Below are 19,036 nucleotides of genomic sequence, written 5' to 3' on the forward strand. Positions count from 1 at the left end.
AATGAAGGTTTGGAATACCTCACCAGGCAGAACCACAAATAGCCAAGTTGCTTGCTGAGTGCAAGGAAATATGGAATAGGCAATGAAAGGTAGTTAAAAATACCAGCTACAATCACATGTCCAATTGCCAAAACAAGAATTGTGGTTATGTCTATTTATGTATACAAATATGTATATATTACACATACACACATATATACTGAACAAATCTTTTCCCCCCTCCTTTATCCTCTTAGCTAATGTAAGACATATTAACAGTGGTATCCTTACATCACAGTATTAAGGTACAAGATAGCAAGGAAAAAAGTGCTCACCAAAGGACTTTGCATCCTCCTTTGGGGAATGGATTGCATCCTCTTCTGAGGAAACCTCCTCCAGGGAATATCTGTCGTTGTACATGTTAGAAGTACAACGTAGTCTTTATTTGGAGATTAAAATATGGTTTAAGATGCATACAGGCTGGGTGCAGTGGCTCATGCCTGTAATCCCAGCACTTTGGGAGGCCAAGGCAGGCGGATCACCTGAGGTCAGGAGTTTGAGATCAGCCTGGCCAACACGGCAAAACCCCGTCTCTACTAAAAATACAAAAATTAGCCAGGCGTGGTGGTGCACATCTGCAATCCCAGCTACTCGGGAGGCTGAGGCAGGAGACTCGCTTTAACCCAGGAGGCGGAGGTTGCAGTGAGCTGAGATGGAGGCAGAGGTTGCAGTGAGCTGAGATGGAGGCAGAGGTTGCAGTGAGCTGAGATCAGGCCACAGCACTCAAGCCTAAGTGACAGAGTGAGACTCTGTCTCACAAAACAAAAAACAACAACAAAAAAGATGCATACAGGTGCCAAGCTGACTAGGAATGGACTGTGAAGGTTAGTTTTATGCATCAACTTGGCTAGGACACATTGCCTAGTTATTAAAACATGAATCCAGGTACTGCTGTGGATGTGTTCTGCAGATGTACTTAACATTTATAATCCCTTAAATTTAAGTAAAAGAGATAATCCTCCATAATGTGGGTGAGGCTCATCCAATCAACTGAAAGGCTTTAAGAGCAAAACTGAAGTTTCCAAGAGGAAGAACTTCTGCTCTGAAACCGCAGGCTCAGCTCCTACCTGAGACTTTTCAGTCTTCTGGCCCATCCAACAGATGTTAGACTTGCCAGTCCCCGCAATCGCATAAGCCATTTCCTTGAAATAAATACACATATGTCCAACCGGTTCTGCTTCTTTGGAGAGCCCTGAGACAACTTTCTTCCCCAAATATCCCATTTTATTGCTTGTTGAAATATTTTATTTCTAATTTTATTATTTTTGAACAGTTAAAAACTCAAAGTACAATGAAGTTTACAATGAAAAGGCTCACTCCTGGGATCCTTATCCCCCAGGTATCTAGTTCCGCTCCTTGGAGACTACCAATGTGATCAGGTTCTTCCATGTATGTCTTCAGAGACAGTCTACCATATACAAACAAATAGGAATACATACACATTTTTTCTTCTTATACATCAATTGTAGCATGCCATACAGTTTGACACCATGCTTTTCTCAATAAACATTATTATGCCTTAGAGATCCTTTCATCTCAGTACCTAAAGCACTTCTTCATTCCTTTTTCCATTGGGCAAATTAAATTTGTTTCACCAATCCTCTGTAATTTATTATCTAAAGTGAGACATTGAGAATGAAAGCACTATTAATAATTATCCAAGAACAGCAGGTATAAACTGGTAGTGTTCAAAAAGCCAGAGCATATGGTTATCCTACCTATGGCAGATATTTAGGTTGCTTCCAATTCTTTGACATTACCAAGTTGCAAAGAATATACTTGTAAATACATACTTTTGCACATCTATGTGCTTTGTTTGGTAGGATAAATTTCTAGAAGTGGAATTGCAGGGCAAAAGGTTATGTATATGAATTTAAAAGTTTCACAGACTGCCAATTGCTGTACATAAAGAGTATAACAAGTTACACTTCCCTAGCAGGCATAGAGAATGCCTGCCCTACTTATTGAATAATCCTTTTCCCATTGTGATCCCATCTTTATAACAATGTTTTAAGCCCTCACATGTATGTACTGAAGTCTTTTTTCTGGGTGAGTACATACCATTGATATCTAGTTGTGCATTCAGTTCTGTACTACCTTTCAAAAACAGTTAATCTAGGTTTATATTATCTTTCAAAAATTTCTTAGCAATTTTCACCACCTTATTTTTCCAGATGAACTATGGGATAGTTTATCTATTATACCCCCTCAGAAATTTTAACAGTGGCAGCATTCAACATGCAAAGGTTAAGTAGCTCCATTTGTTATCATTTCTTTTTCTAGGATTTTTAGATATACAATTATTACCTGCAAATAGAAATCTGGCCACCTCATTTCTAAAAGACATTGTTTCATGCACCATTGCACTGGCAAAAATTTCCTGAACGATATTAAATAATCCAGATAATGGGAATTCTGGATTTCAATGAGTACATCTAGTATTTCAATTGTAACAGTTAACTACAGTCATGTGTTATGTAACAATGTGGATTCGAGACATGCTTTGTTAGGTGATTTCATCATTATGTGAACATCATACTGTACTGACAGGAACCCCAGATGGTATAGCCTACTACTACACACCTAGGCTATACGATATAGCCTACTACTACACACCTAGGCTATACGATATAGCCTACTACTACACACCTAGGCTATACGGTATAGCCTACTACTACACACCTAGACTATATGGTATAGCCTACTACTACACACCTAGGCTATATGGTATAGCCTGCTGTTCTGACCACCCTCGTATGTGGTCCTTCACTAACTGAAACATCATTATATGGTACATGGCTGTATTTATAGCTCTTTGCAGGTAAAGCATTATATCTCTTGCCTCTATTTTATTTGTAAAGGCTATTTTCTTGCTCATTTTAAGTGCCCCTAGTCTGTGGTTCTATACCATCCTATGTATAGCTTTATCATAGCACTTTCTATACCTGCTTCCTTTACTGAACTCTAAGTTCTTTAAAGGAAGGTATCACAAATTAATCTCATATTTACACTGGAAGGAGGGAGGAAGGATGGAAGGAAGAAAAAGTAGCACATGGCCCGGTGCAGTGGCTCACACCTATAATCCTAGCATTTTGGGAGGCCAAAGCAGGTAGATCACTTTAAGTCAGGAGTTCAAGACCAGCCTGGCCAACATGGTGAATTCCTGTCTCTACTAAAAATACACAAATTTGCCAAGTGCGATGGTGTAAGCCTGTAATCCCAGCTACAAGGGAGAATGGGGCATGAGAACAGCTTGAACCCAGGAGGCAGAGGTTACAATGAGGCAAGATCATGCCACCACTGCACTCCAGACTGGGCAACACAGCAAGACTCTGTCTCTTAAAAAAAAAAAAAAAGAAAGAAAAAGCAGCACAGCACCTAGCCAATTGCCTCACTGCACAATTCTAGGGATAACAATCACACATATTCTATGTGAAAGGCAACTCCCAGAGCATAGAAATATGATGAGACATGAATGGTGCTTCTTAGAATTGTGCAATGTGATAGCTCTGCTGACTGGCACACAGGTGCTCAATGCATATGTACTGAACTGATCCAGGGAAAAATTGATTGTCAAAGAGCCTAGAAAGAAATTAACTCTGAATGATAGACTGCATTCCTGAACATAAAGGGTATATTCTAGAACTGTAGTACCTCTGGAGATTAAATTAGGTTCATGCCTGAGGTTTCTTGGTTTCTTTTCTGTTTTTGAGACGGAGTCTCTGTTGCCCAGGCTGGGGTGCAGTGGCACAATCTTGGCTGACTGCAATCTCAGGTTTCTTTTCCAGTTAACAGTTCATACTACCATAAAACAATCTCCAAACCAATACCTACAACAAACACTCATTATTTATTCATGTGGCTGAAAGAGTATATTAATCATGTTTAGATTTTTGGAAAAAGTCTGAACAAAAAAAGGACCTATACAGTGCTCAAACTATATTTTTAAAAATACCATTTTATTTTTACTCACATATGAAAAAAATGGCTGTACTATCATGTTTACATACATACTAACATTGGAAACAGAATAACGAATTGTATTTAAATTTTATAAAGAACACACAAACATTAAAACACTGATTGGTTACAGAAAGCAGAGTTTGAGGAAAAAACATTAGCTATAATTTTCATTTTCATTAAAGAGCAGCACCCTCTGAGAATAATCAAACTGATTAGTAATATTCATCTATACTGCAAAATAATATGTACAAAGGAAAGTTAGTGATTGTACTGATTTTATTACTTTTACCAAGCCATTTTATGTTCCTCACTCAATGCAAAGAAATAAAACATAATCTGAAGAAAAATATGTCCTTATTATTATTCACAATAAAAAGTTGGCTTTATTCTGCAAGCCTGGGCATATTGTACAACTGGGAGCACTTAACGGCTCAAGTGGATCGATGTACCAGTTTGATTCTGATCCACTGAATAGAATCTCTCATCCATATCTGGTGACCAGACTAACTCCATGGGAGCTGTGATAGACTGAACCATTTCTGTGGCATCCCTAGATCTCACTAAATAAGAAAGACCCTACACCAGAAAATATAGCAACTGATCTATCTATAAATTACATCTATATGCTAGCTCTTTAGTATAAGTTGGAAAAAGGGGCCCTTTCTTGAGCACATGGATAAAAGTATTATTGTAGTCTAAAGATTGCTGGATTGATATTGTGTTGTTATAATGAAGATAAGGTACACACTGAAACCACTGTCAGATTAAGAAACTTCCACAACTTGTCTCAATTCTTCAAACAATGGAGCAAGTTCCTTTTCTAGGCTGACAATTAGTCCTAAAATAAAGAGATTAAGAAAATTACATGTTAGAAAAATGTTCCTCAAAGCCTGAAACTCAGATTTCCTTATGTCCAAAATACATAGTTACCAAAAGTAAATCAGAACATAGTTTATTTCCCATGACTGAAACAAAATACAGGTTGAATATCCCTTATCCAAAATGCTGGGTATCAGAAGTGTTTTGAATTCTGGAATATTTGTACAATACTTACTATTTGAGCATCCCTAACCCAAAAATCTCAAATATGAAATGCTCCAGTGAGCATTTTCTTTGAATGCCATATTAGTGCTCAGAAAGTTTCAGACTTTAGAATGTTTTGGATTTCAAATTTTTGGATTAGGGATGTTCAACCTGTACTATAACCCTAAATAAAGCAACCAAAAACTCTGTAGTCATTAATAAGTTTATTTTCAGCATCTATTACTAAAGTGAATGAATGAAAAATACTTATATATTAGGAAATACAGAATAAATTATATGCACTACAATTTGTTAAGAGTTTTGAAAGGAAAATCTTAATTTATACCTTACTGCTTCAAAATTTGCCTTGACTCAGAAATAATACATATAATTTTTACTAAATAAAGCATATTTTTGTCTCTAAGCAAATTTTAACAGATTACATCAAAAGATAGGTAGATAGGGTGCTTCTATATTGAACAAAGAAAATCAGAAATTTATTTTCATAAATTTGACAAAGCTAAGACATAAATATTTCAAATGAAAAAATATTTTAAAAATAAATGGTAGAGTACAAAACACACTGGAGTTCAATGATGAACCTGGGAGATAAACATCTAGAAATAAGCATACCTTGCTTCTCCTTAGTTTACTAGAGTGAAAGGCTATCTGCCTCAAACAGAGCCTGTTTTATGTTCAAACAAATAAAGATCTTTCTCTGTCTTACAGGATATAAAAAGCATCTGAACTCTTAAGGAAAGGGTCCAAGTACTAAAATATTGTTCTGTACATTATCATAGTATATAACAACTGGTGACTTAGTATGTGATGATAGGTGATTTATCAAAACTGAGATTTAATATATTTCATAAATATACTTAAAATCTTAACACCATTACTATCCTATATAATTCAGAAAGTGTTTTTACATACAGTATTTTACAGATTCCTAAAATGTTTTGAAATGGAAGAGATCTAATAGATCATCAAATCTAAACCTCTCATTCTAAAGATGAGGTATCTAAGAACAGGCTTCAGTGACATAGCTAGAAGAACTTGCTCAGTTTGGAAGAAAAAACAAATAGAAAAAATATATTACAATTCTCAACAGCAATCAAATCTAAAGGAGACAGACCTTTTAATAAAAATCCTACTTTATATAAAATGAAGTAAAAAAATTACAACCAAGTGAATAGTCATTATTTTACACATAAATATCCAGTGAAGGTATTGGATACAATGGAATTTTACTATTCTCTATAAAGGGTACAGCTTTCTAGCATTTGTTCTCAAATTCTTCAGTTCTCAAGAAGAGTGAGACTATGTTCATCCTATTCATGCTCTTTAAATTCTCAATCACATTCATTTTCCCCATTAGGTAAAATTTAAAAAATTCTAATTTAATAGATTGGTCTGTAACTCATCGATCATTGTAATGCGTTTTGTTGGGTTATCTTCACCTCGTTTTCTTAAACTGCTGTAATGGGAGCAAGATGTAGCACTCAAATAACATTTAATTTTCCTGTCTCCAAAAAAAAAAAAAAAAAAATCACTTACCCATACACTGTCTCATTTGAACTAGAAAATAACATTGTAAGATGGAGAAAGCATATATTATCTCCATTATACAGATATGGAAACCAGGATTCAGAGAAATCACTTTTCCCAAGACATGGAAAAAAAGATAGTGAAACTGGGCCACAAGTTCAAGATTTTTGGCTCTAAATCTACTATTCCTCTTAAATTAAGGTATGGTAATTAAATTAATTTTTTAAAATTAAGGATTAAAGTGATATTTAAGGTAATTAAACACACCTGTATTGGCACTGCTGCTAGCTATGAAACTCACCACCAAAGGTAAACGATTAAATTGAACCACCTAAAAAGAAAATAAGAGCCAAATAATATGTTGCATTATGAAAAGGTAGTATAACTAAACTGAAATGTCTTAATCTTTCAAAAACTTTAAAATCATCTATGTTTTAGCCCAACATTATGGTATTGTATTATGAAATAGAAAGGAACTTTATATTTCAGTGAATATTTCCATAAAACAGAATTAGTGATGATCTCTTAGAGACATTAATACCATTTAGCCTAGAAAGTTTTTAAGGTGAAACCATATCTTCATCTTCTTATCTCTAAAGCCCAACAGAATATCAATTGCATTGTAAGGACTTAATAAATAGTTGATAATTAAATGGATAAATGCAGTATTTCTCAGTTATTCAAGTAGTTTTATCTTCATGATATTTTCTGGTTCTTGTGTATTACTATAATTTAAATTAAATTTAAAGTAACTTTAAATCAACTACCTTCAAAAAAAAAGAAAACTTAGTTTAAACCTAATCCTTATTGATGAAATTAAAGGTCAGATGGTTTGGTTATCTTTTACTTAATACACATTAAAATATATAACTTTTAAAATAAAAGATGGGCCTGGCACAGTGGCTCATGTCTGTAATGCCAGCACTCTGGGAGGCTGAGGTGGATGGATCACTTGAGGCCAAGAGTTCAAGACCAGCCTGGCCAACATGGTGAAAGTCCGTCTCTACCAAAAATACAAAAATTAGCCAGGTGGCACATGCCTGTAATCCCAGCTACTTGGGAGGCTGAGGCGTGAGAATCACTTGAACCTGAGAGGCGGAGGCTGCAGTGAGCTGAGATCATGCCACTGCACTCCAGCATGGGGCAAAAGAGCCAGACTCTGTCTTGGAAGAAAAAAAAAAAGAGTAACTTAACATCAATTGATTAGGAAACATCGCTCTAAAGCACAAGGAATTAATTTAGTCTTAAGAAAATGTAGCTTGAGATCAAGAGACATGCAAAAACTAAAAACTAACTTCTTTCCCACAAATAATAATCTCATTTATTACATATATATATTTCAAAAAAATGAAGGAATTAGCAGCAAGAGCAAATTTAATAAACTTTCAAGGAAAGCTTTTTTTATCTGATACTACAACAAAAAAAGTGTGTCAGCTGAGAAATCACAGTTGTTTAGCTAATGGCACCATCTACTGGAGGTAACAGTGACCTGACGTACTCTTTTTAGGATAACATGTACTTTATTAAATCACTTAATTACTTTTCCATAGTAATTATTTCCTGGTATAAAATGTGAAGAAAATTACTACATTTTAATACAACCAATTTGAAGGCTAAAATTTTACAGTTTCATCCTCTTCAAAACTAAAATTGAGAACTATAACACAAAACTATTTTATATATATAAAAGGCACAAAAATGACAACTGAAATCAGCAAATCATTTTATAATTATGAACTTACCTGGTAGGTGTTATAGTAACAGATGATACTTTTATTTTTGGAAAGTCCAAGTTTGCTTCCTTGGTCTGTTGCAAGGGCAAAAGTGGATAAGAAACCAGGTCGCAAAGCATGCTCTGGAGCATTGTCATTTGCCACTAGAAAAATAAGTGATTTAAATAAAAATTATGCAGAGGATATGGTAGAGAGATTTACAGCCCTTTTTTTTCATAAACCTCTTTTTAAAATTGAACACAAAGGTTATGTTTCACAATACTGAAAATCATATCACTAATGGGGTCTCATCACTAATCAGGAAAAACTGCTCTATCAAAAGTTCACTGATCACAAGTAAGAGAAGAAATGCTGACTCTCACAATTTTTTTAAATTTTAAAAAGAAAACTAAATGTTTACATTTTCTTGATATCTAACTTAAAACATAGATTAATCAAGTACATTTAACTGTCTATCTGAGGACTAGGCTAGAATAAACTAATGAAAAAAGTTACAAAACTTCTGCTCTTATAAAACCCACAGCAGCAGTATCTCGCATAGATATTAACAATCTGCAGCTGGTTACCTGTTTCATGTTTCTCTCACTCATTAAAAGGTTTGCATGGAGTTTGTTATATTAATGAGTGCAGGGCTCAAAGCTTTAACACAGAGATCCTCATGAAGAATATTAGAGCTGGAAAATCTGAGATTATTTTGTTCAAATCCCTCATTACGGAATTAAGAGAAGGCAAGCAATCTGTCCACAGCCATTCAACAGCCATTTTATAGTGGGTTAGAAAGCACACCGGACCACACATCAGGAGATGATGGGTTCTATTACTGTTTTGTTACTGACTCATGTCCGACTTTGGACGGCAATGTCCGAAGATTATAAACCACAGGACCTCCTTTGTTCTTACTGTGTTTGCCAAAATTCTCCCAGAAATGGAATCAATGTGTATTATAGAAATGTTTATAATCTTTACAAATTCATGCAGTTTATTAATAAGAATCTAAGACATAGCTAACTCTCCATTAAAACTGCTAAGAAGTCCAAGTGTCTTTGCACTTTATCACCTTCACTTATAAAATGAAAGAACTACATTAGTTGACTTCTAAACCTCCTTTCATTTCTAAAGTCTAAAATTATCTGATATATATGACAACTCCAGGTGGAAAACTGTAAACAAAATATACAGAACATTATCCAATCTTTAATCTTTGATAAAGCCACTATAGTGTCCCAATAAAACTAGGAACATCCATTCTCATAATACCATAATATAGAAATAGTAAAAATTGTCTGAATCCATACTGACTCTCTGTGACATCATGTTTACTTATGATCCAAATACATGGGTATTATCCTAAAACAACTAGCAATTTGATAAAATGTGTGTGTGGTATGTATGTATGTACACACACACATATATATATATACACATACATATATATGTAGGGGTGTCTACATACATATATGTATATATATACATACATATATATGTAGGGGTGTCTGTGTGTATATCTAGCTGAATACATGCTCACTCTCATCACTTAGATTTACTAATGGTTTATGTTACACTGTAAATGTCTTTAATGGGAAATGGGTCTGTGATAAATCCATGCTTAAACTCTAGATGTTAATATGATACATCTGATATATAATACATTGTAGATTCAAATTCAACCTTCAACATACAAAAGCAAACACTTTCCCCAATACTAAGACCATCTCCCAAATTTACTAAAATGAATTTTATGTTTGCCTGCTGTACTACTCAGATGTAAATTACACACAATTTAGTCAAAAGCAAAGAAGACATTTGCATTTAAATGTTCAGTTTTACCTTTAATAACAGGTACTCCATCTCTATCTGACACAACAATGGCATGGAGCCCTTCAACACTAGAAAAAGAAAATAGTTAAAATATAAAAAAAGTTAAAATATAAAATTTTAAAAAGTTAAAATATAAAATATTTCATTTTCTCAAACTATGCACCTCAAAGACATAATAATTCTCATGTATTTTCTGAAAAACCACAGACCCCAAAATTCTCCCAGAAATTGAATCAATGTGTATTATAGAAATGTTTATATTTACAAGTTCATGCAGTTTATTAATAAGAATCTAAGACATAGATAACTCTCCATTAAAACTGCTAATGAATGATCAGTCCATGGTACACAAAAGCATGAAAGATTATCAGCAGTGGCAATAGTGACAAAAAAGAGCCTTTTTCCCTTTTCATTCATGCAAATATTAAGTGGCCAGTATTTGTGGCACTTAATACTTTGATAGTATGAAAAACAGAAATAAGCACAATCATTGCCTTCACATGGCTTCCAATCTAAAAAGTGAATGTGTTACCAATAAAATAATCTCACAATAACAAACGTAAAACTAAAACTGGTGGCAAGTGTTGTTAAAAAGTTCATAGGGATATGAGAACCTAGAAAAGAGGAGGCTGATGCAGACAGACAGTGGGCCAGAGAAGGCTTTCCTGGAGGCAGTAATACATCAGCTGAGATGTTATGGCACTAAGTGAAAAGACGTGGAAAAACTGTTCCTGGCTGAAGAAACAGGGCAAAAGGAATGAAGGCCATGCAGTAATCCTTTCAGCCATGCTTACGTAAGAAGTAGTAAGCAGAATGGTCAAGCTATAGCTCTAAAGTTAGAAAGATCTGGGTTCCAGTCCAGGCTCTGCCACTTATTATTTATGCTATCTTGGGCTAGTTATGAAACCTTTATAAGCCTCAGATTAACAATTTGAAAATGGGAATAACTGTACTTACTTAGATATTGTGAAATTTAATAATACAAGGCATGTAAAGTGTAGGCTGGCACATAATTCAAAAATATCACTTATTAACTAATACCAGTGGCGTCAATTGTGCACACTGACAATGACATAATTTATCACTAAAGTTTAAGTACTAAATTATCAGTGAGAATCCCTGGGAAATTAGCAATTAAGAAACACATATGGTAGAGCACAAATATACTGTGTTAAAAAATATAAGGTGACACTCCTCGACTTTCAACATTTATGCAAAACCCTTTCATTGTTAACATAAATCTTATAGTCCTGTAACTATCTTATGGTATCTATAAACTACAACTCAGAGATATGTTCAATGTCCCTACAGCAACCTGGAATGATCTATTCTTTGTGTTAACTTTAATGTATTAACTAAGGAATAAGAAATACTTATATTAACCTAATGTTTAAATACTGACATTAAATTTTTAAAAATCCCATTGTCAAAAACTTTTAAGTCAGAAAAGTGTTATTAAATATGAATGGAAAATGTTACAAACAAAATCATTTGTCTTCCTTACATTAAAAATAAGAATAAAATAACTTTATAAATGACTTTTATACTATTTTTATCCTATTATTGGCATGATTTCCTATTCATTCAATCCTAAACTTATTTATAGATTAAAATATATCTCTAAGATTAATACATAACATAGGCTGGGCACAGTGGCTGACGCCTGTAATCCCAGCAATTTGGGAGGCCAAGGTGGGCAGATCACCTGAGGTCAGGAGTTTGAGACCAGCCTGGCCAACATGATGAAACCCCGTCTCAACCAAAAATACAAAAATTTGCTGGGTGTGGTGGTGCTTGTCTGTAATCCCAGCTACTTGGGAGACTGAGGCATAAGAATCGATTGAACCTGGGTTGCAGTGAGCCAAGATTGCGCCACTGCACTCCCAGCCTGGGTGACAGAACGAGAGTCTGTCTCAACAACAACAACAAAAAGATTAATACATAAAATAAATATATTCTTCTAAGTTAAAAACTAGGTTATATTAAACTTATACTACAGATATTTGTACATACGCCAATTATTTTGTGCAGTTACCAAAAGCAACATCATTTGAAACAGTAAAGCATTACAAATCCAACTGTCCATCAAGAAGGACAAGGTAAGTTATGATATACACCTACAAAGGAATACTCTGGAATACTCTGCAGCCATGAGAAAGAGGAAGTTCTCTCTATGTACCAGGAAAGATTACTCTCAAAGTTACATTCTTAAGTGAAAAAATACACAGTTTAGAACAGTGTATAGAAGAAGAAATAAATTATGTACCAAAATGTGCAGGCATATGTGTATGTTGTATGTATAAATACGTGTATATACATGTCTGCTCATAGGTACATAAAATATCTCTGTAGGTAATGGTGGGTGCCTCTTTGAGGGGAAACTGTGCATGTGGCTGGAGAGGAAGGATGGGCAGCTTCTCACTCTATGTTCTTCAGTTAAGTCTTGAATCTGAACTCTGTGAATGTACTACCTACCCCCAAAATAAATTAAAAAGCAGGTAAAAAGAGGACCACAAAAATGTTTAGAAAAATTAGTGCCACCACAGGTAGCTTCTTTTTTTAAATTTCCATGGAAATTACTTTAAATACAACTAATGCTCCAAAGAAAATAAAAGGACTTTCTTTTTGATGGACTTCACAGAGAAATGAATCAAGAAAGTAGAAAAATTACTTACACTCTTAAGTATATAATTTTAGAAATCAGGTCACAAATATAAAAGCTGTTTTCAATTCTACATACAATGCGCAAAGAGTAATATGAATAGAATTTACTAATAATTAAAAATAACTGGCTCATTAAGAGATACTACACTTTCAGAAGAAATGAATTAAATTTTGTGAAATATTCTGAAGAAATCTAAACCTTAAGCTTACTAAAACAACCATTTTTTCTAAAACAAATGTTGCATTACTAATCAAAGACATCGGATTTAGTTTTATACACATAATTACGAAATATTTGGTTGTTTTAAAACATACAAAGTGGGATTATTAAAGCCTGAGACTGCTTTGGGTCACAACCAGATTTTAAATTGCAAATACAAGAACGATATTTTGCAGAGAATTCAAAAAACGCACAAAAACACACATTCCATTAGTATCCGTAGCTGGCTGACTTTGTTACTGAGAGGCACTGAAGTACAACAGTTAAAAGTATAAATCCATGGCTCTGAAGCAGGATGCCTGCATCCAAACCCATACATCTAGCAACAAATCAAAGCATATATTCTACTATTCTTCATAAATGTTCAAAACATTATTATTTCTTCATTATTACTGTTCTGGGATGCAGTAAGCCTGTTTTCAATAAATGATATTATGAGTTGAACTGGCTTTTTTTCATTATTAAAAAAAAACTGACAGTACTAATACCTTTCCTGCCATTATGAAAGATTTTCATAAAGCTTTTAACAAATATCCTTTAGCTGAATTTATTTCTTGGATAAGCACAACAACCTGATATTTCCCCTTTTGTTAAAAGATAAGAGACATCCAAATTCAAAGAAGAAGCAAGCATTTACTTTCCAACTATTTTTGATCAACATTAGAACTACTCAGTAATATAATAAATACTTTTGGTATTATTCTCTAATTCCTTTATACAGACAGCTTCATCATACCCAGTGTCACACGCTATTATGATTTTGAGAGTACACTTAATAGTTAAAATGAAATCCCCGTTGTCTGAAACATTTTTATTGCTTATAATCACAGATGATGTAATTAGAATCAATTATTGCTTTATTTATTAGATCTCCAGGTGAATAATGAGTATCTTTCTGGTGGGTTTATAACTTAAGAACATTGAATGCAATTTTGCTGTTTCTTCAATAAGAGATGCTAACACTCAAAAGAGGACTGTAAATCACTAAGACTTCTAAGTGAATTAACTATGCACTATTAACTATTTCATCATATCACCAGTGTAGTGGGGTATCTCTCCGTCCCAATTTGAGCACCCTTTCATTATGCTAAGGTAACTACAGAAAAACACAGAAAGCCCTCATTTTGCATAGTTCCAATATGTACATTTTAGTTACTATGGTTAAGTAACTCCCTGCAGAAGAGCACAGGTCAAATTTTAGTTAGCATGGCATAATACCTCAATAACTACGTAAAGTATAAACTTTTCTAACTCTTTAGTCCACAAATCACTACATAAATAATTACGTAATTAACAGATGCACACTGTCATCAGTAACCAGCCACATCATTTCTTTCAAAGTATGTTGATGGTTGGTCACTGTGCATCTGTTATGCAGCTCATGCACAGATGGCAAAGCATGTAGTTTTGTACCTCCTTGTCTCCCAAAGATAAATTATGTGACATTTAGAAAAAGAGATAATAAAAAGAGGAAACTGGCCAACAAAGACGAAATACAGCAAAGAAATGAAAAGTAATAATGCTGAAATTTCAAATAGAAATGCTGAATTTCAAATAGAAAGTAAAGAGTTATAGAAGAAACAGATGACCAAGGGAGTGCTGACACTATCGCTCTAGATACACAGAGAACGCAGTGAAGGCAAACTTATTGACATAAATGAGGAAAGCGGTTGTGATGAAAATTTTCCAGAGGACGTGAGGCTGGCAAAAAATATTCATATTAAAGGAAATCTCAGAGATACTTCACAACATGGAAAATACAGACAAAATACTTCATAAAATTAACATAGGGCATATAGAATTTATTCAATAACAAATTAAAAATTTCTTACCTTGGTAACTTTTTATACAAGAATCGCTTTAGGTCCTGAAAGAGAGCATTAAAAGTAATGTTATAATAATAGGCCTTCCACTGTTTTCTAGATCCTGTCCTATCCAAATTTTAAGGAACTTCAGTTATCATTCATAACCTTTCTTTCTGTGTTTTATCTTTCTCTGTCTGATTTGGATGTTTACTAGTCACGCAACTTGGAGTAAGTTAACCAACCTTTTTTCGCTAAGCTTATTTCATTATTTGTTGAATAGGACTAATATAGAACCTACATCATAAAAGTGTTGTTAAAGTTTATTGAGAAGATGCATGGATTAGCATACCTAGAAATGGGAAACACATTTTAGCCATAAAATTACATCATAATTTTCATACTAGTGTTTTACATCCTGTTGCTATTATGTTCACTTGAGAAGACATTATAAACATCTTTCCATGTTCAAAGATAGACTTTCCACCATCATCTTAATGGTCTTGGGTAAGGTGATATGACCTCTGTAACACTGTTGTCTCACGTGACTACCACATTATAAAAATATGCCTTCCATTGTTTCATTATTTGTTGAACTCACCTACTCAACAAATAATGAAACAGTGTAAGGCATATTATTATAATGTAATTTTTTAAATATTTTGTTTAAGGACCTAAAATAAATTCTATATGACTATGTGAGGCAACATTTTTTTTTTTTTTTTTTTTTGAGACGGAGTTTAGCTCTTGTTGTCCAGGCTGGAGTGCAATGGCGCGATCTCGGCTCACTGCGACCTCTGCCTCCCAGGTTCAAGCGATTCTCCTGCCTCAACCTCCCGAGTAACTGGGATTACAAGCACCCGCCACCACGCCCAGCTAATTTTTTGTATTTTTAGTAGAGACAAGGTTTTACCATGTTGGCCAGGCTGGTCTCGAACTCCTGACCTCAGGTGATCCACCTGCCTTGGCCTCCCAAAGTGCTGGGATTACAGACGTGAGCCACCGCGCCCAGCCCAGTCTTACAGAATATAAAATAAATGACAATGTGTGTCAAGTGTTTAACACGAAACACAGTTAAGACTAAAGAAGTAGAAGACTATTTTATTTTTCTAAGCTGGGGCTCACTGCAACTTCCAACTTCTGGGCTCAAGCAATCGTCTCGCCTCACTTCCAGCACAGCTGGGACTACAGAGGTATCAATGCGCCCGGCTAATTTTTAAATTTCTTTTTGTAGAACGGGGTCTTGCTATGTTGCCCAGGCTGATCTTGAACTCCCGGCCTCAAGTGATCCTTCCATCTCGGCCTCCCAAAGTGCTGAGATTACAGACTAAGCAACCGCATTGGCCAGAAGACTATCTTATTTTGTCTCATTACACTCTCTTATCCCAGGAATTTCACTGACAATTTAGGTATCAATTTTGACCTCACATGGATTAATCAGGTATCTGTTGTTTTGAGCATCCAACACTTACTATTCTCCAAACCCGACTGATCATTTTATCCTCCTACACACACACACACACACGTTACCATGTTTCTAAAGAGGCATGGGTTAGAAATCATCGTCAATTGCTACAATAAACCAAATGAGATATTGTTATCACTTACTGGAAAAAAGTATTGTGGGTACATGTCCTACTGACCAAATTCTGACAGGAAAAGCAGCAAACCATCATTCAGAATTTCAAATGGTAAATATACAGAGCCTCTCTTATGCCCCAGCTGGATTGGGGAGTAGGGAGAACCTAATTTTCTCAGTCTCAAGCACCTTAGTGTCCTACACCCCCATTCAAGGCAGAAACTCAGGATCCTGCAAATTCATTCATATTAGTCTCCCACTTCAGATATCAGAGAAAATAATTAACTGGGATGGGTGGGGCTGGGAGGATCAAAAAATTTCTACTTGGGAAGCTCTACCTCTCCCCGCTCAGTATGCCCCTCAAAATTCCCCAATCTCCCCTTCCTCTTATGTAGGGGTGTCACTCACATCCGCCATGATGAACCCCCTTCTCTCGCAGGATCAATCTCCACGCCTGGAAGAGAAACTCCCGGTGACTCTTCCCTCTTTGGCTTCCTCGTCCTCCCCACCCACAACTTAATACGCGAGATCAGCCCTGGTCAGAACCAGGTAAAACCCCCGCGGTTCTAGGGCTTGGCCCAGCGAGCCCACTGGGAGTCGGAGTGCCCCAGCACCCCCACAGGTACTCAGCTGGCACACCTTACCTCAGCCCACCCCATCCCTGCCCCTCCACCCCAAAGAGCTAGGCCCAAAGAAAAGAAGAGAGGGTCCTCTCCTTCTGTTTAATCTCACCACCCGCGCCACCTGCGGGACTAGGCCTCAAAACCAGGCAAAGTAGCGCCAGTTACCTGGGGTTTCTGGGCTGCCTGGTTCTCTCCGCTGTCACTTCAGGGACAGCTTTAAAGACAGGTTCCTCCTCAAGCCACCGTCACATGATTCATGACCTCTTCTGCGCTCCAGGAAGCACTTTCTACGCCGCCGTCGCCCCACGATACGGGATTTCCGGAGGGGCCCAGCGGAAGCTGCGAGGGCGCGGCCGCCGGACGCCCCCCGCCCCTACCCCGCCCCTACCCGCCCCTCCCCGCACGCGCCCCGCCCCTACCCCGCCCACCGCGGGCCTCGTCTTGCGCCTGCGCCTTGTGTCACGGGCCGAAGGAAGTCAGCTGTGCGGTAAAGGATTTGTACGAGATCGCTGGACCCTAAGGAGCCCAGAAAATGCAAGCAAGGTTATGTGTTACAAGACATTCTTGTGCAGAGAGGGTGTATAAATGTCATTAGTTTTGCAGGGTCCGTTATCTTAAAACCTTTTCTTGTAGATGAAGACATTTGAGGGGATGGTGTGACGAGCTGAAGAGCAAGCACCAGATTGCCTGTGATTGGAAGTACCAGGTCCACAGGTTTCTGACCTGTTTCCTAGGCTCTTGTGACTTCCCCATGGGTGCTCTTTACTCAAGGCCTTATCTAGATTGAATGGGGAGGAGCCATGGGTTTTCTGGAGCACTTCAAGCGTCTACTTTTAACATGCAGACACTGATTACGGGCACCTTCTATGTTCCTTTTTACATCAGAATTTTTAAAAATTGGTAAGGTCTCATGTAATAAATAATAATTGAAAAAAATAAAAGGCTTTCCGGGTGCGGTGGCTGACGCCTGTAGTCGCAGCACTTTGGGAGTCCGAGGCGGGACGATCCTTTGAGCCCAGGAGTTCCACACCAGCCTGGCAAGATAGGACCCCATCTCTACAAATAATAATAATAATAATTAAGAATTATCCAAACGTGGCGTGCACCAGGTACTCGGGAGGCTGAGGCAGGAGGATCCCTTGAGCCCAGGGTTTGAGGCTGCATCGAGTGGTGATCGCCCCACTTAACTCCAGCTTGAGTGACAGAGCGAGACCCTCAAAAGAAAAGCTTCTTTAGAAATCGCACCCTCTTTCAGCTACCACCCTGTTTTTCCTCTACTCCCTTTCATAGCCAAATTTTCAGAAAACTTTAGCCTGGTTTTCAATTGCTGCTTCCATATGTCACAAATCTAATCAGAGTTCTGTTGATTCTACCTCCTATCTTTGAAAACTATTCACCTATCTATATTCCTACCCTAGTCCAAGCCATGATCATCTCTCTTTTGACAATAACTTCCTATTCTTCTTACATTCTCTTTTGCCCTCCAGTCTCCACACAGCAACAAAAATAATGTTCTAAAGACCCAAATCACATCATTTAACTCCTTCCTTGAAAATCAAGTTTATTGACTTAGGATAAAGTTCAATATCAGCATCATGGTTTATATATCATTCTTATGGGGATCTGGCCCCTATCTTAATTCTCTCACCTACCCTGGATTCCTTATGCTATGATCATACAAGTTTGTTTTCACTTCCATAAAGATTTTTATCACTTTACCAACTTAGCACATTCTGCCTGAGATATTTCTCTAGCATACCTTAATCCTACTAATCTCATCTTTTGCATTTCAGCTTAAACTCACTCTCAGAGAAGCCTTCCCTGACCCTCACTGAATAGTTTAGGTCTTCTAGATAAATGCTTTCATTGTACCCTGTAATTTTCTTTGTAGAATTTATCATAATTATAATTAGTTATTTACTTGATATTTATTTTCTTTGCTAGATGTAAACTCTTTAAGGTTTTTGTCTTTCTTATTCAGTGATTAATTCCCAGCACCCAGCTCACTGCCTGGGATATAGCAA

General features: G+C 36.3%; 1 protein-coding gene across 2 annotated transcripts; it reads right to left on the reverse strand.

Annotated features, from left to right (window-relative positions):
- Nucleotides 1-1,261: 1,261 nt before the first annotated feature.
- LAMTOR3 (late endosomal/lysosomal adaptor, MAPK and MTOR activator 3) lies at nucleotides 1,262-17,381 on the reverse strand. 2 transcript variants are annotated; one of them, XR_010133438.1, is made up of 8 exons: nucleotides 17,178-17,381; nucleotides 16,798-16,843; nucleotides 14,841-14,875; nucleotides 10,134-10,192; nucleotides 8,316-8,449; nucleotides 6,841-6,904; nucleotides 2,656-4,840; nucleotides 1,262-2,622 (listed from the first exon to the last, which is right to left on the reverse strand). XR_010133438.1 is itself a non-coding variant. In XM_004040187.5 (7 exons), the coding sequence occupies exons 2-7, from the start codon at nucleotides 16,804-16,806 to the stop codon at nucleotides 4,767-4,769; spliced, it is 375 nt and encodes a 124-aa protein (XP_004040235.1). In that variant the 5' UTR covers nucleotides 16,807-16,843; nucleotides 17,178-17,345; the 3' UTR covers nucleotides 1,262-4,766. The 2 variants fall into 2 exon arrangements, 1 of the variants encoding a protein (XP_004040235.1); XM_004040187.5 differs by having other exon boundaries at nucleotides 1,262-4,840; nucleotides 17,178-17,345.
- Between the last annotated feature and the right edge of the window lie 1,655 nt (nucleotides 17,382-19,036).

The sequence above is a fragment of the Gorilla gorilla genome, chromosome 3 (assembly GCF_029281585.2).
Source record: "Gorilla gorilla gorilla isolate KB3781 chromosome 3, NHGRI_mGorGor1-v2.1_pri, whole genome shotgun sequence".
Lineage (NCBI taxonomy): Eukaryota > Metazoa > Chordata > Mammalia > Primates > Hominidae > Gorilla > Gorilla gorilla.